The sequence below is a fragment of the Cherax quadricarinatus genome, chromosome 36 (assembly GCF_038502225.1).
Source record: "Cherax quadricarinatus isolate ZL_2023a chromosome 36, ASM3850222v1, whole genome shotgun sequence".
Classification (NCBI taxonomy): Eukaryota; Metazoa; Arthropoda; class Malacostraca; order Decapoda; family Parastacidae; genus Cherax; species Cherax quadricarinatus.
In genome coordinates this window covers 27,651,630-27,675,949 of record NC_091327.1, presented here as the reverse complement: position 1 = coordinate 27,675,949, position 24,320 = coordinate 27,651,630, and the positions used below count along the sequence as shown (strand labels likewise).

General features: G+C 39.3%; 1 protein-coding gene across 3 annotated transcripts in view; it reads right to left on the bottom strand.

The window, feature by feature from the left end:
* Positions 1 to 18,760, bottom strand: part of LOC128691397 (uncharacterized) — a 216,061-nt gene extending 197,301 nt beyond the window's left edge. For all 3 annotated transcript variants that reach the window (XM_070091599.1, XM_070091597.1, XM_070091594.1), the window contains exons 1-2: positions 18,314 to 18,760; positions 1,177 to 1,315 (exon numbers count right to left, since the gene is read on the bottom strand). In XM_070091599.1, coding sequence (XP_069947700.1) covers positions 1,177 to 1,314 — 138 coding nt within the window. In that variant the 5' untranslated portion in view covers position 1,315; positions 18,314 to 18,760. The remainder of the gene's footprint in view (positions 1 to 1,176; positions 1,316 to 18,313) is intronic.
* Positions 18,761 to 24,320: the final 5,560 nt, after the last annotated feature.

Here is a 24,320-nt window from a genome sequence, read left to right as displayed (position 1 = left end):
ACGAAGAAGAAATGAGCTTAAGTACTATGCACCGTTCTCTAATAATGATGTCACCGTTATTTTTAGATCAAAACTCCAATAGATAATAAGAGAACTGAAACAGAGAAACCTTGGTCACATGTACTGAGAGCATCCATTAGCACATACAAAAGAGAACCCCCGAACATACTGATAAAACGATTCTCGAATACACAGATAAAGGTATCCTCCAACACACGGTAAGCCCTAGCATACAGAACAATTTCTAACACATGGATAAGCAGAAATGTAAGAAACCTTATAAGTCTTCAGTATCAAACTACGAAATGAATGAATGTCATGAAAGCTGTAAACCTTGCTAGGAACATGCATCCGTTCCTCACGTCTTCAGAGAAACGCTTTGTAACTGACACACATCCGGGGAAAGAGCCAAGCAAAACAAGGATGCCGTAACAGCTAACAGGTCGCATTTTGGAAAAGCTGTAAGTCCAGTTGGCCTGGACTATATCAAGAATTGGTCTAAACAATTTAGTATAGGTGGAGACTCACCTGGTATGTGGGGTCCCTGAAACGATAAGAAGTCAATCATAACTAATGCACAATATATAAAGCCGGTCTTCCAAAAGTCATCTCTTACAGATACAAACTTTATTAATTGAAAGTAAATAATTGATATTTGTAGTGTTTGCCTAGAATGTTACAATTTCTTCAGTGTTCATCACACATCCATTCATGTATACTTTCTGTGCTATCCAAGCTGGCAGTTAGGTTGGAGTGGGGCCCTGACTACTCTGATTCACTGTCAGATTTATATGTGAAACAATTGGATGAGAGCTTACCTCCAGCCGAACTGATGTTATGTTTCCACACCTGGCTGGGGGGAGTGGCTCACTAAGGCTAGTCTATCCTTTATTGCATTTTGTAAATACTGTAAATATATTGGAAAAGGGAATATTCTCCCTTGTATTTCCTTTGCCTTTATTTGCTTGAAGATAGTTCCTTATTAGGAGTCTTGATTTTCGGCGATATACTACAAACTTTTCTTCGTGAAACTGTATTCATAGAAAAAATATAATTGATTTAGAAATCCCCAGTTTAAAAAAAAACAGTGGCGATTTCAAACACAAAATCAAGCGAGGTAAATTTTCTAAAAATAAATGGAAAAAAATGGAAGATGAGTATAGCTCGTTAAGTTACCTCGAAGTCTGCATCTTCTGAGGCGAGAGAAACGAAGGTGTTGTGCGTGAGACCTGAGGAAGACCCGTCTTGTGTTGCAGGGCAGAGACTCTCCAGCCCCTCACTCCTTACCCTCTGCTTGATGGATCGTGACGACATCCTGTAACAGGCAGAAAAACGTCAGAGGGTGACGTGGATGTCAGGAGAGAAGGCAGGTGTTTGCGGATGAAGTGGATGTCAGGAGAATAGGCAGGTGTCTGCAGGTGAGGTAGATGTCCGGAGAGCAGTCAGATGTTTGTTGATAATGTGGGCGTCACGAAAGAAGGCAGGTGTCTGCGAGCGATGTGGATGTCAGTAGATAAGGCAGGTGTCTGCGAGCAATCTGAATGCCCTTAGTAGAGGACGGGGGAAGTCTCCGTCTGTAATATTTATTAGTATCTTCAAAGAGATACACTAAATCAGTAGGAGCCATACAGCTCCTGGGGAGCAATTAAAGTTTGAGTCGAAAAGCGGGAAAGGAGCTCCCATTCCTTAGATCAAGAGTTCTTCACAAGCCTCCACTTGTAGGGCCATCTGGAGGAAGAATCTGAGAGTGAGCAAAGAAGATAAAAATTACTGGTATTGTTATTATATACCGACAAATATATTAATAACATTCAATAATGCGGTTTATGTCACCTGGACCTGGTGCACGAAATGTCTTCTCAGTAAAAATGACATAAACCGAACACTGTCGATGAAAATGAAAATATCCTACTTACCAGGAGGAAAGATGAAGGCAGGACACAGAGTTTAACTTTTATTAATATTGTAAATCAAGAAAAACGAGGGAATGATTCAGAGACCAACTTGTCTAAGTAAGGCGATAAATACAAGATGAAGTGAAGCACATGTCGACTGCTTCAGTCAGACAAGCGGAGCAACACACTGTGACGGAGCGAGGACATAAACACATCAAGATAAAGGGAAAAAATAATGAGCGGGAAATACTTTTCCTCCACCCCCCTTCTCATCCCCTTCACCTACACCTCAAATCCCCCACGCTGTATCCCAACACAGCAGAGAGGAGAAAAAGTCACCAGTATTCGCCAGGTCTTTCACAGTACCTGAAAATAACTCAAACACCTCCAAAAGAAGCTCTCTAAAATTGCACAAGAAATTTTAATTAATTCACTGTGAGCAAATGCGCAGGAACATCGCCGGGGGTGGAGGAGGAAGAAGAGGACTTTGTTGGTATTATTAGCCCCAGAGGGTTATTTACCCTGGGTAACCCCAGAGGGTTATTTAAAAGGCGGTAGGGAGAAAATGAAACGGGAAAAGACAGAAAGGGAAGTAGGGATAAATTGGTGACAGATAAATATGGATAAATTGGTGACAGAAAAATATTCACAAAATTAAGATTCTTTTCTGAACGTAGCTCAATGAAAATAAAATATTAAACATATAAAAAACTGTGTAAAATGCAATTTCAGGGATCAAATTCAACAAAAAGAAACACAATACTCCCACAGGCACAAAAGCGCCAGAATGTCACAGGTTAATTGAAAAAAAAAATCATTCTTTCATTATGGGTAATATAACGAACTTAGCAAGGCTAGGTACACACACACACACACACACACACACACACACACACACACACACAACCAGCACTAACCCATCCTACCCCCAAAATACAGTTCTAGAAAGGCAGCTGAAGGTATGGTACACCAACGCAGATGGAATTACAAATAAGAGTGAGGATTGGCAAGAAAGAATCACTGAGGCATCTCCAAACATCATTGCAATTACAGAGACAAAGCTCATGGAACTGATAGATGCAATCTTCCCATCTGGATATCAGATCCTGAGGAAAGACAGGAGGAACCAAGGGGTAGAAGGAGTTGCACTGCTCATCAAAAGCCAAGGGAGTTTTGAGGAGATGGGAGGACTAGTCAGAGGAGTAGTACATGACTAGACAGTAAGAACACTTCATACTGGAGGCCCAAAAGTGATGATAGCTGTAATGTACAACCCGCCATCGAATAGCAGGAGGCGAAGACAGGAATACGATGAGAGCAACCGAGTGGTGGTGGACACACTAGCCAAGGTTGCCAAAAAGAGCAGACATGAACAGGACAAAGTTACTCATCATGGGAAATTTCAACTATAAGGATTGAGTGAGAGAATCTGGAGCCACATGGGGGACCAGAGATGTGGAGAGCCAAGATGCTGGAGGTTGTACTGGAAAACTTCATGTACCAACAAGTTAGGGACACAACCAGAGAGAAAGGAGATGATGAGCCAGCAAGCCTCGTATCACCTTAAACAGTTCAGACATAGAGTATATCACACACGAAAGGCCCTTAGGCTCTAGCAATCATGGGGTCTTGAGTTTCGAATGCATAGTAGAAGTAACAGTGAAAGTGAAGGAGTATGAGGAAGAAGGAAGAAGCCAAACTTCCAAAGAGGGGACTATACAAGTGTGAGGCAAATCCTACATGAGGTGCAATGGGTAAAGGAAAGGATCCATTCACGTTACTGTACACCGTGTATGTCAGACTCATATGGTGTATGCAGCACTAGTATGGAACCCATACCTTGTCAAACACGTCAAGAAAGGCAAAGGTTTGTAACAATACTAGTCCCAGAGCAGAGGGGTTTGTCCTAGAAGGAGAGGTTAAGAGAACTCAACCTGACAACACTGAAGGACAGGAGGGATAGGGAGGACATGATAACGACATATAAAATTCTGAGAGGAAACGACAAAGTGGATAGGGACAAAATATTTGACAGATGTGACACAGCAACAGGGGTTCAGAGCTGGAAGTTGGAAGTTCAGATGAGTCACAGGGATGTTTTTAAGTGTTTCTTCAGCCATAGAGTTGTCAGAAAGTGGAACAGTCTCGAGAGTGATATAGTGGAGGCAGGATCCATAGCTTTGAGAAGAGTTATGATGAAGCTCATGGAGCAGGGAAAGAGTGGACCTAGTATCGACCAGTGAAGAGGCAGGACCAGGAGCTATGACTCGATCCCTTCAACCACATATAGATGAATACACACTGTGGTATGCGGTGCCCACTGACACGAAACTAATGAAAACTGGTAAAGATCGTCGTCTTCGTGTGGTATGTTGCGGCATCTTGCAGATAACGCTCCCGAGGAACTCGTTGTCTTTCAAATACTAGCACGAGGCTAAGCAGTTTAATTTCATTAGAAATTTCCCTACTATCTACATATTGTAGTGATTTAAGCAAGAAGACTGTCTGAAGATTTGTGTTTAATGTATCGCTGGGGAACATGAATAACGAGAAAATGAAAGAATTAACAAAACTAGGAAGCTAAAAAACATGAGGAAGAGACGAAGATAAAAAGATGAAGAAGAAGAAGAAGAAGAAGAAGAAGAAGAAGAAGAAGAAGAAGAAGAAGAAGAAGAAGAAGAAGACGAAGAAGAAGAAGAAGAAGATGAAAGAAAATTAGAAAGAGAAGAAGTTAAATATGATTATAATGATAAAAATGAAAAAAAAACTGGAACACTAACCAGTCTCCCGAAAAATGTCAATAGTTATAACAATTCTTAAATACTCCACAATCATGATACTCCCGAGAAAAAATATGAACAAAATACGGCGTCAATGACTTTCAGTCCCACACCAGAAAAAATTCACTCAATGAAGCTTTGTACAGCCAGGAAAATGTATACGAGGAAATGAACTCATTAGTGGTAAAATATCTGAAGCCCAAATGTTTAATATGAATGTTCACTCTTTAAAAAAATATGAATGTCACAACAGGTCAGTATTATATTGAATGTCAGAGACAACTGCATGATGATTGACCAGTACTGTCTTTATTGTGGAATGTTGAATGTTAGGATGAGTGCAACCGTCCAACACTGTATTGAGAGATATTTACTCACGGGATGACTGGCAATGGGCAATACTGTCTTTCACAGCGTTCTAGTCGTTGACAACAAGATGGGATGTTGATAGCCTCCCGGAGGGGGCATTTCTTATAGATTCGAGGCCTTTTTCCTCTAAATAATTTTGACTTATATAATAGTGGTTACAATTTAATGAATAATAATCAAATCAAAACAAAATTATTTTCTTTATTACAAAAAAAGTCTTCCATAATTTTCCAAGGAAGCATTCATGTTTGTTCCAAGGAAAATGGTGATAGTTCACCCGAGGTGATATTGTTTTTTGAATTTCTAGGTTTCAATTGTTAAGAAATGTGAATTTTTACAGTAGTAGTAAGAATGTATTGAGCTATTAGAAAAACATTTAATATTAAAAGGATTTTTATTTTTGCACCTCGAGGACATTCCCTATAACAGGATGAGTGGTACTGCCAAATACTGTCCCTATGGAGGTGTGCTTACTCACGGAGTGAGTAGTATTGGCCAATGCTTCCTTTATAGTTGTATGCTCAGTGAGAGAGTGAGTGGCACTGCTCAGTATGAGTACGGTGGTTTGCTAACTCACTGAACGAGTGACACTGCCCAGTGCTGCCTTTATGAGAGTGTATCTTTCACGACGAGTAGCACTGACCAAGAAATTTGCCCCTCGGTGCAAGCCCTAAAATCAATATCTCTATTCATTCCTCCACACCCAGAACTCAAGACACACCTTCACTGTACTCCCAGTTCTGCAACGTGAGTCTTCTGGTAGTTCGACTACTAGGAGACACACTTACGTAACACGCACACGTGCGCGCACACACACACACACACACACACACACACACACACACACACACACACACACACACACACACACACACACACACACACACACACACACACACACACACACACACACACATACACATGAAACCTCTTGTAATTTACCTGAAATTGGTCTCTAAGCTGTCTTTACCACCCACCTCTCTATCCCACTTCAGGTTGATCAAGATAATGAAATTTTAGAAGCCTGACCGACCGTCAGCAGGAATAATTAGATTCAAGTATTCCAAATTCTTATAAAACAAAGAGAGAGAGAGAGAAATGGATGATATTTATGATACAACACAATGAATATAACATCACAGTAACACTCTAACATAAAGATGAAGATATAAACATATAACTTATATAAATATTCTTATCATAAGTCGTGCAGATTTTTATAGCTTCTTGTAACTGCATATCCCATCGTTATCACTCGTTAATGCTTTCCTGGAAAGACACACGTGACACAACAAGAGTATATTATCGCTACTTTTCTGTGTAGAGCTTCATCCAGTTCGACAATAACACATAACCTAATCATCCTCAAACTAAAAGTTTGATATGCATTTTTTTAATATTTAGCAAGGTTGAATACATCAGTAGTGTGCTGCTACCGTTCGCTATATGATAGTTACATAGTGGGGACTAAACCTAAATATATATCCCTGTTGTGCATCAAATGTCTTTCTGGCCGACATATCTGCAATGGCTGCCATCCTTACAGCCTTCTTCCTGTTTGTCTTCTTTGTTTTCGTTTCCTAAAATACATTTTCTCCTGTCTCTCTCGCTTATATTCTTTGTTGCTTTTGTTGCTTTTATCTTACCCAGGAAAATATTTCCATTACAGATCTATTGAGGGGCCACATGACTGTTCTGGTGTTGACCTAATTCTCTCTTCTATGTATTTAACAATTTTCCTACTAGATTTTTCTCTTTCCTCCCCCCTCCTCCCCTGTCTCTTCTTCTCTTACCGTGTGTTTTACCTCTGCTCTCCACCATCCATGTTAGCTCCATCCCCACTTACATTAGCTACTTTTCTTCCTTTTAATTTTTCCTTCAGTATTTTATCTTCTGTTTCTCTCCTTTCAGTGCATCTATCTATCTATCAGTCTATCTATGTATCTATCTATCGATATATATATATATATATATATATATATATATATATATATATATATATATATATATATATATATATATATATATATATATATATATATATATATATATATATATATATATTAACACATCGGCCGATTCCCACCAAGGCAGGGTGGCCCGAAAAAGAAAAACTTTCATCATCATTCACTCCATCACTGTCTTACCAGAGGGGTGCTTTACACTACAGTTATAAAACTGCAACATTAACACCCCTCCTTCAGAGTGTAGACACTGTACTTCCCATCTCCAGGACTCAAGTCCGGCCTGCCGGTTTCCCTGAATCCCTTCATAAATGTTACTTTGCTCACACTCCAACACCACGTCAAGTATTAAAAACCATTTGTCTCCATTCACTCCTATCAAATACGCTCATGCACGCTTGCTGGAAGTCCAAGCCCCTCGCACACAAAACCTCCTTTACCCCCTCCCTCCAACCCTTCATAGGCCGACCCCTACCCCGCCTTCCCTCCACTACAGATTTATACACTCTCGAAGTCATTCTGTTTTGTTCCATTCTCTCTACATGTCCGAACCACCTCAACAACCCCTCCTCAGCCCTCTGGATAATAGTTTTGGTAATCCCACACCTTCTCCTAATTTCCGATCTACGAGTTCTCTGCATTATATTCACACCACACATTGCCCTCAGACATGACATCTCCACTGCCTCCAGCCTTCTCCTCGTTGCAACAATCATCACCCATGCTTCACACCCATACAAGAGTGTTGGTACAACTATACTCTCATACAGTCCCCTTTTTTTCTTCCACGGACAAAGTTCTTTGTCTCCACAGACTCCTAAGTGCACCACTCACCCTTTTCCCCTCATCAATTATGTGATTCACCTCATCCTTCGCAGACCCATCTGCTGACACGTCCACTCCTAATTATCTGAATACATTCACCTCCTCCATACTCTCTCCCTCCAATCTGATATCCAGTCTTTCTTCACCTAATCTTTTTGTTATCCTCATAACCTTACTCTTTCCTATATTCACTTTTAGTTTTCTTCTTTTACATACCCTACCAAATTCATCCACCAACCTCTGCAACTTCTCTTCAGAATCTCCCAAAAGCACCGTGTCATCAGCAAAGAGCAACCGTGACAACTCCCACTTTGTGTTTGATTCTTTATCTTTTAACTCCACGCCTCTTGCCCAGACTCTAGCATTCACTTTTCTTACAACCCCATCTATAAATATATTGAACAACCACCGTGACATCACACATCCTTGTCTAAGGCCTACTTTTACTGGGAAATAATCTCCCTCTCTCTCCTACATACTCTAACTTGAGCCTCACTATCCTCGTAAAAACTCTTCACTGCTTTCAGTAACCTACCTCCTACACCATACACCTGCAACATCTGCCGCATTGCCCCCCTATCCACCCTGTCATATGCCTTTTCATAATCCATAAATGCCACAAAAACCTCTTTACCATTATCTAAACACTGTTCACCTATATGTTTCACTGTAAACACCTGGTCCACACACCCCCTACCTTTCCTGAAGCCTCCGTGTTCGTCTGCTATCCTACTCTCTGTCTTATTCTTAATTCTTTCAATAATAACTCTACCATACACTTTACCAGTTATACTCAACAGACTTATTACCCTATAATTTTTGCACTCTCTTTTATCCCCTTTTCCTTTATACAAAGGAACTATGCATGCTCTCTGCCAATCCCTAGGTACCTTACCCTCTTCCATACATTTATTAAATAATTGCACCAACCACTCATGCTTTTAACATTTCTATCTTTATTCCATCAATCCCGGCTGCCTTACCCCCTTTCATTTTACCTACTGCCTCACGAACTTCCCCCACACTCACAACTGGCTCTTCCTCACTCCTAAAAGATGCTATTCCTCCTTGCCCTATACACGAAATCACAGCTTCCCTATCTTCATCAACATTTAAAAATTCCTCAAATATTCCCTCCACCTTCGCGATACCTACTACCTAGGTAGTAGGTTGATAGACGTCAACCGCTCAGGGAGGTACTATCGTCCTGCCAAGTAAGTGTGAAAAAGAAACCTGTAATTGTTTTACATGATGATAGAACTAATGTTTTTTTTTGTCTCGTAAACATGTGGGATAACAGGTATATCTTGCTACTTATACTTACACTTAGGCCACGCTACATATGTATGTACGCTCATATATATATATATATATATATATATATATATATATATATATATATATATATATATATATATATATATATATATATATATATATATATATATATTTATATATATATATTCAAACCTCAGGAGATTATGTGCAACCCTCTTAGTGAATATGCAATGAGAGAAGCATTCGGTGTGTATACACTGAAATACACACTCCTCGACGTGTCAACACGGGGGGATGCAATTGTATATACACTGAAATATACACACACTTCTCGGTTTATACACACCTTAAGTTACACTTCTCAGTGAATATACGCATAAACAGTGTATATGCACGTAAAAATAAACATTGCTCAGTGTGTATATTAATTAATGTATATAGTATCTTTCTCATTCATACACATGAACATGCATGCATGTTTCAACAGTATAGTTATCCTCCTTCTGCATTTTCTTTATATGTTTAGTATCAACTTAATATCTCTCAGGGGAATATATTATAAACATTGTGTTGGTCATTCCTATCTTTATTTCGTCCTAGTCGTTTCGCTTAACTTTCATTTACTAAACATTTCCCCATATAGGATGACTAATATAGAACCCCATTGGAAATAGGTCACTCTGACTTTTTTGAGTTATCCTACATAATTTACACTAGATATGATAATTGTATGTATGTGTATATGTCCATAAATAAACTTAATTACTTACTAAAAATTATTAGTTAAATGGTTATAACTATGACCATACACTGACACCATGCCTAGCCCTTCTAGGGCAGGGTAGGTGCCTGAGCCAGAGCTTGCAGCTCACAAGCCTGTCATTCCCATCAGTCCCCTTGGGGCGGGGATGGCGGGGCAGAGAGGTCTAGCTTCTCCATACAAGAAGCTAGGCCTGGGGACAGTTGGTCCCAAAGATGAGGGGGTACCTGCACCTCCTCCCATGGGAGACTTAGGTCTCAGACACTCCCTAGACAGGGAACCAAGGCCGGGCCACCACTTGGAAAAGGCCCGGGCCGGGAGAATACCAGCGAATCTTTAATAAAATAAATATGACCATAATTTTTTAAGGGGTGGACCTGTAAGCCAGCGGAAGGCCTCGGTCAGATGAGCAAAAGCTCCAATGGCGGGTCATCATCCGTCTATGACCCGCTTCAGGAAACACTTGTCCTGTTGTGTTAAAAGGACATAAATGCAACTAATGTGACATTTTATTGTAGGAACGTTTCGCTCTCCAGGAGCTTTGTCAAGCCGTTACAAACAATACATGAGCACAGAGGATATATATAGGCTTTGCGTGAGGTGTAGTACAAGTAGAGGTAGTAGTAGTAGTAGTAGTAGTAGTTATACATGTAGTGGAAAAGTCAGCTGGTACATGAGAAAAAGGTTACTAAAGCTATGGCTTGGGTAGCATAAAAATAGATCGGGCAAATGGATATGGTTGGATTTGACAATAAAATGTCATGATAGTTGCACTTCTGTCATTTTACTTAACATATTGTCGGTAATTATACCAATATTAACCCTTTGGGGGTCGACAGGTCCTCTCAGAGACTTGTTCTCAGGGGCGGCCAAATTTAAAAAAAAAAAAAAAAAAATTCTTATGAAAAGTTAGAGAATCTTTTCCCGATCATAGTGACACCAAAAGTATGAAATTTGATGGAAAACTTACGGAATTATGCTCTCGCGAAGTTAGCGGTCTCGACGATGTTTACGCATCAGCGATTTTGCCCACTTTGAGCCCTATTTTCGGCCAATTCCATTGTACTAGTCGACAAAAATCATAACTATTTCGCTAGAACTCCATTCTTTCTATCGAATGAGTACAAGAAACCACCCATTTACCGATTTTAACTATCCAACAAAGTGGTCTGAATTTAGCAACTTTGCCAATTTCACACAAATTTCAAAAGATGCCAATTTTCGAATAGGGTCCAGAATAAACAAGAAAGGCATTCCTGGAACTAAAATAACAAGTTATCTGTTTGTTAGTCACATCCCCAGGCCCCTCTTATATTTCTTTGGCTTTCCACTTTGAATTTTTATTCTTACAAAAAAAATAAGATTTACTGTTATGCAGACTACTGCATTAGTGTAGAAATGGTATAAATAATATCAGCGCATTTGTGAAAGAATATTAGACTCACCAGTTGATATGTATTGAACGCTTGGCATGATTTGTTTACTTTTGAACTTTGGTAAAAATCAAACATTTCTGCTACTTTGAGCTCAATTTCAAGGTACTTTTCATTGTAAAACTAGTCAAAATTATCTCAATTTCTGTAATATGTCTTCCATTCTATAAAATGAGACCAAGGAAACTAGAATACACCAATAAATACCATACGAAAATTCAGTGCAAAGTCGCTGTTTTAATCCAAAAAAACGGTCAAAGTTTTTTTTTCTTATTATGCACTGTTTGCTGCAGGACTTTTTTATACTGTGCACACTGACCACATAGACCCATTCTTTCATATGTAGGCCTACGAGCCTATGTACATAGGCCTACGAAGCCTATGTAGGTACGAGCTAGATTTGAGGGTGCTAGAATTTAGGTGTACTAGTACGTCAAAAACCCTGGGTCGTAAGACGTACTAGTACGTCCTAAACCCCTGTTTTTTGACGAACCTTACCTAACCTAACTTACTTGACGTGGCAATATATGTACTATAATAATAAGGAAGCGCTAATATTTTACGGGTCATATAGTCGGGATCAGCTTTGATCAGAGGAGGAGGAGTATAAATCCAGTTACTTGGATCAAAAGCCTTTCATCAGCAGCACATTAACGTAGGTTTGCCACGATTCTCTATCCGAATATGCTCCGTCAGATGTTGTAATGCGAAATTATTTCATTATTGGTAGTGAACATAGAAAATAAAGTTTGGACATTTGTGATTGTATTTGTTTAGTTGGCTCACTGCAAACAGGGAAGATAAGATTTATTTGGATTTTTAACCCGGGGGAGGGTTAGCCACCTAAGATAACCAAAGAAAGTCACTGCGTTAACGAGGTCTATCTTATTTCCATTGGGGTCCTTCAATCTTGTCCTCCAGGATGCCCACCCACACCAGCTGACTAACACCCAGGTACCTACTTACTGCTAGGTGAACAGGGACAGAATGTGTAAGGAAACAAGCCCAACATTATCACCCGTGCCGGGGATCGAACGAGCACTCGATATGTGAGGTGAAAGCGTTACTACCGAGCCACCGGAGTATTCTGACAGCTGTTTCTTAGCACCCATTGCTACCTGTAACTAGAAGATGCGCTGGCAGACGAGAACACTGTAGCAACAGTGAGCATACTCCAGCACAAAGTTTTTAAGGGTTCATTTAACTCAATATTTCCTAATTCATTTTTTATTTCTATTTTATTTATTTTTTACAGTCCTCTAAGGAAAAAATATATCTTTCAGATAAAACAATCTGACTAGCCAATTCGTCTGCCTGAATTATAACTTTTACACTAACAGTCTTCGAATTCTTTATTCCCAGCATATTATTTACATTACACTTTCATCTGAGACGCATCTTCCCTCCCTACCACTTCCTCCTCGCTGCAACATTTAGAGATCATTCCTATTTCACGAAAGTTTGGTGCTGCTGTTGTACTCTCATATTCTTTTATTTAATATTTAACAACCTTCATTATTCTTGCAAATACCCCAACAGCTCGGCCACCTTCTTTCCCCTGATCTGTTCTGTAATTTAAGTCATCTTTCGTAAATCAAGACAATAATTAGTTTATTAGGTTTAGGACATATCGAGTGCATCTGTCACTGAAGTTGTAACTCAACTGTATGGAAAAAACACGTATTCTTAATCCCTAAAATATGAAAGAAAGCAATCTCACTGTATATACACTAAGAAATAAATACCTCTCTGCGAATTATGAAATATATTGTAGAGCATATAGAAAATATTTAAGTCATTTTCATATATCTCTCCTCCCTTTAAAAGGACTACAACTCTTCAGTATCCTCTCCTCTCCTCATAAATGATAACCACCAACAGACCCCGGCATTCGTCGAGATAGAACTCGATAGTCATCATATCAGTTACTGATTAGACAGGTCATGGTGCATACGTTGAGCTGCGGGCGGCGGATACCAACAGCCTCATTAATAAGGAAAGCATCCAGGAAGCCTATCTGGGACCGGGCCGCTGGGGAGGAGACCCCCGGAAGCAACAACAAGTGACTTGTAATAAAGTTGGTAGAATTACCGACAATATGTAACAAGTGACCTGTTGTGGCATAAGAGTTACGTCAACAGCCGCCATTATAAAATCATCAGTTATTCACTGTTTGTCTTTGTGAATAATTGGTAGCACCTTAGTTCTTAGTTAGTTTTAGTTCTCATCCTAGGGGATGAGAACTAAAAGATGTTAATGGAAATAAGCCACACTGATTGGCTTTCTATGGTTATTCTTGGTTACTGATTAATAATCCAAGAGATCCTCTTCGGTAGGTATTATGTCAGGAAACAGGGCAAGTATTACCTGACGCCTGTCTTAGTCATATGATAACCCACAGTTGGAGCCTTTAGTCATCTGACCGAGGCCTTCCGCTGGCTTACCGTTCCACTCCTTAAAAAATCATGGTAAACTAAAGAGAGCTTCTTCAACCCTTATGATGGCTTTATTTCATAGATGCCTACTACCTAGGAATATTAAGTGCCTATTAAAGGTTCCATAATCTAACATTATTGTTATTGAGTAAGATCAATAATTGAAGAGTGAGCGACCTGAGGTTTCGTAGTTCTACTCCCGACACAGGTGGAAACGTTAGGCACGTTTCTTTACACTTGCTGTCCCTGTACACCTAGCAATAGGTAGATATCTTGGTGTCAGCCTACAGTAGTGGGTCGCATCCCATGCGCTGGTAGAATTCCTTAGATGCGCTGGGCCTCTAAATGAGCTAGGCCAGTAAATTCAACTGTGTAAAAAAAAATCGTGTTTTATATATAAAACCCTGGCCATGGTGACCGAACACCATTCCATGGAGAAGACAGTAAGGTACCATTGTTATATGATTCTGGCGACCGATGGCAAATACTGAGAAGTAAAGAGGGAGAAGCAAAACAAAGCGCACCATTGCTGTATGATATAACCTCGAGCAGGCACTCCAGGCTCACCAGACTCTATGTAAACAAACTTTGGTTTTACGTGGAGGCTAGAAATGCGTTAGTGGAGTGTCTAATTTAAAGTTTAGGCAATTACTCTGTTAGATTTAAGGTCTAACGACTATATCTGGGTCAATAAAACAGAAGTTCTCCTGTCGGTTCTGTGTTTGACTAGTTAATGGTCCATGTAGGACCGAAACGTCCTCATAGTTTAACTCTGTCTGCGGATTATCTGTGTATTATTTAAATTATCTCTGACATATATCGCCACTCCACCACCCTTCCTGTCGACTCTATCAGTGTGGAATAGTTTATAACCCTTTATGCTGCGTTCTGAAGGCATTTCTCTATCCTTCAGGTTGAACCAGGTCTCAGTTATAGCAATAATACCTATATTACCTGCACTTGCGAGTAATCTTAGCTCATCTATCTTATTTCTTAGACTCCTACTATTTGTATAGTAAACCTTAAGGGAGCTAGTCACTCGTTGCCCTCTACTATCTCACTTTGTTTGTTGATCAATTGCTTTGCCATTATTAGGAACTTTATTTTGAATATTGTCTTTTAAACATATCCCTGAGGTATCCTGCTAATATCTACTGTTTCCAACAAATACTGCAGCCTGATTGTTTCCCACAAACACCCATACCTCTATAATCTATTAGTTTAAAGTCCTAGACAAGTCATCAATTACCCCCTCAATCGAATTGGCTAATGCAACCACTCCAGCCCCAGAGAAGTGAACCCCATCCCGTGCATACATATGATGTTTGCCATAGAACTTGTCCCAGTTATCAATGAATGGGATTGCAAGCTCCTTGTAGTACCTGTCTAGCCAGCATTTTATACCTACTGCCCTAGACATCCATTCATTGCCCACTCCCCTTCTAGGCAAGATGCTACATATGATAGGAATCCCTCCCTTAGACCTGACTACTTCTATGGCTGACCTGTTCTAATCCAGTAACTCCTGTCTCCTGCCCTTCCCAATGTCATTTCCAACAGCACTAAGACAGATAATGGGCTTATTCCCACTACCTGACATAATATTATCCAACCTGCTCAATATATCACCAACACCAGCTCCTGGGAGGAACACTCTTTGTCTGACTTTTCTATCTCTCTTACAAAAAGCACGGTCCATATATATTACCTGAGAGTCTCCCACAATCAGAATATTCTTACCTTGATTAGCAGGGGAGTCAGAGGTACCATTAACCTCACTAACCACTGAAGTACACTTGTCTTGGAGAACAGAGAATCGATTTCCTACCTTCACATCTTCTTTATTAACCCTCCTTATCTTCCTTCTTCCTGAACTGTGAACCACTTGCCACTTAAAGCGGCTGCCACTCTCACTGGTGGTAACTATTTCCTCCTTACCAGCACCAACTATCTCACAGTCACTCCCAAACCCATCTAGGCAAAGCTTCAGTCTCCTATTTTCCTCCTGAAGAAGTAGAACCTCCTTCTTCAACACTTTAACCTAAGATTCTAAAACACAACAAGCCATGGTGCTCGGTAACACTCCACGCTAATACCCAGACAGTTCAGGACAGGTATGACCGCACGTGACTATTAACCTCAAGTCAATGATTCGATTGAAGGTGACATCACTCGGTAATTAGTGCGAAGTATTTGACTGCGTGTTGCGCATCAGCGCAGCTTAGACGGAACAGTGGCAGAGATGTAAATGCAAATAAAAAACTTATTGAATTCTTCAAATAAATAAGTGCAAAAAAAAATTACTCACCTTGCACTTCTGACCAATACAAGCAAATATAGATAAATAACCAGTATGCACATGAATTTATTAATTAAAAATCGTGCAAAAATTTTCCACGTTCCATGAGAGCCAAATTAACAGCAAAATCATCATCTGACGAGAATCAGGATGAGTGGAAATATATATATATATAAATTTTTCTTGTTTCGCAAAATTCGCTTGGCATTTTTTAAAAGCCTACAATGATTTATTTTTCTAGTGAAAGTTAATCTAAGGTGAACTATATGCAACTCAGAATTTTCTTTTGTGATTTTTTTTAAGAATGTAATATGAGAACAACATATTTGTTAATATAAAAAAACGACTCCTGGGACTCTGAGCCGAGGCCCTTCAGCTACGTTGAAGAGTTACTTAAAATAACTAGAGAATACCTCTTCTGGTCGGATTCTGACACTTAACTGTCGGAGCATCTAAATTGGAAATATTTTTTTTTATTGAATTTTGGCTTTGTTCATATCAAGTTGCCAGTTTTATAAAACGTTTCATCAAATTTTTTTATCTGAAAAATATTTTTTTCTTTAGAGGACTGCAGAACATTTTAAATAAAACAGAAATGCAAAAAAAAAAAAAAAAAAAAAAAAAGAATTAGGAAATACTGAAAAGTCGCGGTTATATATATATATATATATATATATATATATATATATATATATATATATATATATATATATATATATATATATATATATATATATATATATATATATATATATTAAAATTTAAGTATTCTTCATTGATCTTGTACAGGTGGCATAGAGCCCTAAAATAGCTACCGAAGAGACGATAAACTTCTGAACACACTCAATGTTAAGAGCACAGAAGTCACAGAGAAGTTTTATACAAACTTAATTCATGTGACCCTATTAATTACACTTTGAAGCAGATAAAGGTATGTTAGTTAATCGTCAACATTAATTCTGCTTACTAGGTAAGAATTTACCTAGAAGTGTAGAATACTTCAAGTTCGGAAACCCAGCATTCATTCCCTGCATGTAAACTCTTAGTTGCAATTTTCTTCAGATAAATAAATCACATATAGGGGACTGAAACTTATGACGACTTTTCGGTCCTACATGGACCATTAACTAGTCAGACAGACTAATTAACCCTTAAACTTACCAAGCAGATCTACGTTCACATGCGTAGTGCTCCAAAAGTAGATCTACGTTTTTTTTTTTTATATATTTCCAAATATAACAAAAAAAAAAGTAGATCAAAGTTTTTTTACACGTTTTCAAATGTGAAAAAAAAGATATACTTTTTCTACATACTTTCAAATGTTGAAAAAACGTAGATCTACGTTTGGACAGTTTAAGGGTTAATTATCAAAGTCGGACCGAAACGTCGTCATATGTTTCGGTCTCTAATGTACGGGTTATTTGTGTGTTGTTCCAGTCACAGTAGTGTGCCTTCTAAGTCCTTAATTTCCCCTAATTAAACCACAAATGCAGTTTTCGCCTTGCTTACATCATCAACAGCTGAGGTCGTTCAGTCCAGATTGTCTTGTTGTCAAGAATGTCAGTGAGAAAAATTTTAAGAGCCATCCTTCATAGCTAACATATGTGATTGATTACGACTTTGGCAAGAACGTATTACCACTGCTGGGCTTTTTTGGGGCTGTCCTTGGTTAACCCTCTGAGGTTAATAATCTGTTATTATTATTATTATTATTATTATTATTATTATTATTATTATTATTATTATTATTATTATTATTATTATTATTATTATTGCTGTTGTATTTTTTAATATAATTAGTAGAGGTACTAGTAATACTAGTTGAAGTAGGTAGTAGTAGTACTAGTAGCAATACAGTAGTAGTACTAGTAGTATGGTGGTGGTAGTAGTAGTAGTGGTGGTGGCAGCAGTATTAGTAGTTGTAGAAGTAGTAGTAGTAGTAGTAGTAGTAGCAATAGTATTGGTAGTTTTAATAATTATTACATGCAAGATCCAACTCTGTATCAACACTGAGCATACACATATTGGTCATATAAAGTTCAACGACAATACTTAATATACAGTTTAAGTTGTGTGTTATTTTCTGAAGCGAGGAAAAGATAAAGATTTTAGCTGCACTATTTATCCGCTATTATAACCCTCACTAGTACTTAATTAAAATACTTTATTGCTTTGACATTCTGAAACTTACATTATCTTCTACATTATCTGGGAAAACTAAGCAGTAAAATATTTCTCAAGGACACCATATCCTATCTGTTTTTTTTGAGCTTACTTAGAATAACTGTAGAGTACGCGAGGCAGTAGTAGTAGTAGTAGTAGTAGTAGTAGGTCAATGACTTTGTTGTGGAGCAGCACACGTGGGTCGGGTGGCTAGACTGTTCTGGTAACCAACTTGAGGGTCTTCCTTCTACATTACTTTGCATCCCATATTTCACTGTCGCCAAGTACTGCTTTGAGCTGAAGGTGATATTATTTGCAGTCCTGTGATCTTATCTTAAGAATCCAAACAGTCCTTGTAATTAATTATCATCGGCTAGCTCTAATTTAGTAAAATCATTTTAGTTCTGGTTCGTGAATGTAATAAAATATTTTGCTCTGTTTCTAACACCGACAGAAATATTGGGTGTTAGACCCGATTGATTATAGTCAGTGGTGTGAGCGAGCACGAGAATACTCAGAGCACCACAAGTGCAATGGAACGCCACAGCCGAACACCTTGCCACAGTCAACTGAGCTTGTCAGGGGAAGCCAGCCGAAGGGGTTTCTCGCTGCCCAGTTGCCGTTCGCGGATTTCAAGTCTTCCTGACGCGTAACAGAGCTCAGCATTATGGGATTTGCCTTACATTTGAGCCAGACCATTGATAGTCATGGCTGAATGTCAAAAAGGGATTAATCTCTAATTAAAAAAATCATTGATCAAATAAAGAATGAGCTACATCAGTCTGAAGAATTGCCAGATAGGTAATTGAGAGAGAGTAAAGGAAGGTGGAGGGGTTGTGATGGTGGTAGGTAGGGAGGAGTTTAGCCTTGGGTGAGGGCTTCTGGCAGCTCTTTTAATAGCCGAGCTCTCTATCAGAACATGGGAAGGATGTTTTCAGGCCGTGTCTGCGATAAGGTTATAGGTGAAATTCTCTGTCTGGCTTATGTATGCAACATCAAGAAACTAACGGTATAGGTAATTGTTCCTTTTCAATTTATGAGGCTTGATCTGAGACCGGGCAGCCGAGTAGATGATCACCGTTTGTTGCGCCTGCATAGAGATGGATTGTATACTATAACACTGAAAATAAATGGTATAAAATACCGACACAATGACTGCAATGACTGCAACAAATTATACGTGGGCGAAACATCAAGAGACCTCCAAACACGTATTTCAGAACACCAATACGCAAGCAGGACTGACGATACAAGGAATGCCTGTGTACAACATCGCAATTCACACAACCATTTAATTAACTACAGAAACTCAAGACTTATCGCCACAGAAGACAACACTCAATACCGAAGAATCCTGGAATCATCGCTTATCTCTATAACCAACAATTTCAACCAGAACAATGGCTTCTATAACATAGCTGAACCACTTGCCAAGAAACTTCTTCATCGCTATCCCACATAAGAACATAGAACACCGCAGAAGGTCTACTCACAACTTGTCCAATACCCCTGCCAAGTTACCCAAGACTCTATAACCCCACCCGGTAGATCATCAGATGCAGCATTCTCCACCTGACCTCAACATTCTGAACCTGACTATAAATACTCCCGTACCTTCCACCCCAGGTAGATCTGTTTGTGACTTGAAAAAAGCCCACTGTGTGGGCGAAACGTTGTCAATAAAGGATCACATTAAACTGCATATGTGTTTATGTTTCCATACGATAACACTGTTCACCGTTCAGTGTGATTTACCTGTTCATGGTTCGGGTAACAGCCTGGTCAAACAGACCAGCAACTAGGAGGCCTGGTCGATGTCCGGACCATGGGGACGGTGACCTCCATAACCATCTACCGGTAACCTACATGTAGCTTACAGATGAACTACAAGAATTCCTGGCCCTAGTGGCCAGAAATTCTTGTTGACGATATGGACAGTCAAAGTATTGGTGCTCGCTACACAGACTGGCATAAGAATCACAGCCCGATTTATCATGTAAGGAAAAAAGGACATAGATGCATCTAATGTGACATTTCATTGTGGCAACGTTTCGTTGTCCAGGAGCTTAGTCAAAGACTATCCCTAATGGTTTAACATTAGTTGCAACTGTGCCCTTTTACCTAACGTATTGTCGGAAATTTTGCCGACATAAAAGCCTGATATTAAAAGTAGTCCTATTTTCCCTTCATAATATCAAAGGTATATAATACCGCCGAGTTGAAAATCTAGTCACATATGCAACAACTGGATATCATCATTATGTAGATACAAGGTCCGGCTTAACATGGTCCACTTCCACTCATGTAATTGTTTAATCTATTTTTAAAGCTACCAATGTATGTGCTTCAGTGACGTTACTTAGCATTCCTTGTTTCGAAGGTTATTAACGAATATCTTATCACGCATTCAAGGAACAATATTGATACTATCACAACTACAAGGAAATTGACAATCTGGGTATAAAGAGCCTTTAAAATCAGAGATACTGTGCCACTAATATTCTTCAAGGTAGTTACAGTACAGCCTACATTATAAATTCATTTTGTGCAGTTAGAATTTCGCTGTTAGAATTTTGCACTGTTAGAATTGCACTGTTAGAATTTAAGATCTAGTAAATGTACAGAAAAAATTCACTGCCAATAGATGAAAATTTAATATTTTTTTTTTTTTTTACAACAGGAAACTTGATAATTCAATCATATATGAGAGGAACTTTTAGCTTTCGGTATAAATTAAATACTGACAAGTAATTCACAGCTGAAATTAGTTCTATGTAATTGTGTATACTATAATTTTGTGACTTAATGCCTAGAAACTGTTGAACGGTGAACAACGGTGAACAGTGAACAAGTTTTAAATGCAGAGATTTATTATGCAACTGGCACATGGACAACAACAGTGGACGCTAATGTGTGTGTGTATAAATAGAAGACTGGACGGGGAAGTGAGCTGTGACCCTGGTGGTAACAGGTCCAGCACATTACCACTGATCTACGAGGCTGTCGATAAGGAGAATTATGCAATAGAACTTTGTGTGAATAGGTTGGATGGTTAATTGGGTTTAAATCCTATCTGCTACACCTTTTCACCGTAAGTCAAGAATAATTCCCAAGATAAGGATTAAAGTAAGCTCTCAGCATTTACATGCGGCAGACGTACACCTCTCGGTATTTATATCCCTGTGCGTACATGTAATTACTCGTTGTCCAAGTGTGTGCGCGCACCTGTAAATGATTACTAGTTCACGGGTATGTAAATAAGAGAAGCAAGAGGCACGCGCGTCAGTGTACCAGCACGTGTAGATACCAAAGAGAATTGACGTGAAAATGCTAAGGCAAATAAACTCAAATATATATTTAGGTGAGGATTGGCTTGTGCAAACACGTGGGTGAGCGTTTGTGTACTTACGTTAGGGAGCGTGGGAGGAGCACCAACAGAGCTTGTCAGAACTAGACTGTGGTGAGGAGCATGGGAGGCAGTGTGGGAGTCTCACAATCATTCTAGAAGTTGAGAACTAGAACGATGTGAGGAAGCAATAGTTACTCTGGAAACGTTTCGCCACATAGTGGCTTCTCCAGGCCAATACAGAGAAGAACAGTGGAAGATGAGGAGTTTAAGGTAGTCAATCCCTCAACCATTAATCGATGTGTTCAGTTCATCATCAGTCTCGAAGAAATGTCATAAACATACTTTTGTTCATCATTTTTTAGCTGATCCGACTCGGGGTTCCCTGTTATTCCCACCCAATGAATCCCTCGGCGTGAGAGTAACTTTAATATTAACGCGGATAGGAAAATCTTAATGAGATTGCACAAGTATGAGGTATGTAAATACAGACAGATTGTGGAGTAAAGGCATGTGAAGTGCGCAACATTGTTATCACGGCGACGTCAATGCAACCCTGCCTTCGGTGGTCACTCTCTTTTATAAATAGATTTTCTTCATTCTGTTTCTTTAGATGTGTCTGCGTGCTAGGATAAATCCCACATGCATATTTATGTTAATTAATTTATTGATCCAGGCTTCTAGTAACCTCGTCTATGTATACTTCATTGTATGTAGTCCTCTACCCCTTCCCACACAGGATTCTACACACTGTTCCTGTCTCCACTGCTATGGCTGGCCTTTGTTTTGACCAAGTCCTTAATGGTTGTGGTAAAGTTCGTTACTAAGCGGAGTTTATTACCAGCTAGTGCACTATGAATGTTGCTACGTAGGTTGCTGGCGTTGGCGAAAACGTAATTGGCAACTTCTCTCGCACACATTTATTGGCTGATAATGGTAGTGTTCAAACTATAGAAAACGTGTTCTTTGGTACGATGAACACGTTTTGTACGGTTTGAGATGAATCACGAACAAACGCAGGTTGCTGAACACACATGATGAAACACCAGTGAAGATGGCTCATGCGCATACAGCTAGTGGAATGCATATCGGTAGCTGTACCATTCGTTTTAAGAGTGTGATGGCTCACACCATAACTATCCTTGCCACGCTAGTGAGTTTGAAGAGTGGCTCCTCAGACACGATCTCCTCATAACTCTGAAGTGCTGGTGATATCCGCTGCATGTTTGCTTAAAACTCAGAAACACTCGGTCATATGAGCCTCAAGGATTATTCCATCGCCTACACATTTATGAGGTGTTAGACAGGCGTGGATTTATGTCCTAGACACGGCAGTGGATTCGTCATATATACTCCCTGATTTTCAAATCTTTGAACATGCTTGAAACCACACTCTGCTGTGAGGATGTGGCTGAAGAAAATGAAATATTGGATATGAATTCGTTCGGGAAACATAGAGAGAAGTCTAAAATCCTAAATCTCCTCTTATTACTTTCTCTTGAAAAGAGGAAAATGTGGGGAATATTACTAACGTATGCATGAAAATAATGAACCAAAATAAGGATTTAAATAATGTGCTGAAACTATCCAGCCAAGACAGAAATCATAACAATGTTTTCAAGTTCGGTAAAATTGGATTTAGAAAAGGTATAAGAAAGCACTGGCTTGCCAGCAGAGTTATTGATCAGTAAAAAAACTTCATGTAATGCCAGTGAAGGGAATACTTTGGGTATACCTAAAGCATACCTAGAGAGGGTTTCGGGGGTCAACGCCCCCGCGGCCCGGTCTGAGACCAGGCCACGTGGTGGATCATGGTCTGATCAACCAGGCTGTTACTGCTGGCCGCACGCAAACTGACGTACGAGCCACAGCCCGGCTGGTTAGGTACTGACTTTAGGTGACTGTCCAGTGACTTTTTGAAGACAGACAGGGGTGTATTGGTAAACTTCCTTACGTATCCTGGGAGACAGTTGAACAGTCTTGAGCCTCTGACACTTATTGTGTTGTCTCACATTGTATTCGTGGCGCCCCTGCTTTTCATCGGGGGAATGCTGCATCTCCTGCCGAGTCTTTTGCTTTGATAGGGAGTGAGTTTCGTGTGCAAGTCTCGTACTAATCCCTCTAGAATTTTCCAAGTGTTTATTATCATGTATCTCTCTCGCCTGCGCTCCAAGGAATACAAATCAAGGGAGTTCAACCACTCCCAGTAATTTAGGTGCCTTATCGTACTTATGTATGCCGTGAGACTTCTTCGTACACTCTCCAGGTCAGCAATTTCGTCTAATAATATATGAAACTAATACCTGAGTGGGAATAGCCGGGTGTGGTAAGCATCTGCCTGCTTAGCATGCCACAACAGACCTACTCTGATGTCCTTATCGTCTCACATACATTCATGTGTCTGGTCTCGTTGGAGCTTAGAAAGTATAGAAACTAAGAGAGACCTCAAAGAATCAACAAACAATTTGGATAGAAAAAGAATGGGAACGTTTCTAAAGGTAAAAAAGAAAAAAGATATCAGGATAGGACAACAAGAGAAAAATGGACTCCTTGAAAACACAACAGGAGAGAATGAAAACAAAACAAACGACATATTTCCTGATGTTTGACTTGTAATCTTGGAACATATGTCACGTAATGAAAGTGATCCTTTTGTCGTAATCATTACGAGATAATATTTTGCGACATAAAGGAAACATTAATGAAACAAGGTGCAGGCATGTCTATCTGGAACAATGCAAAACGGAAATAGAGAGGAAAAGAATTGAGGAAG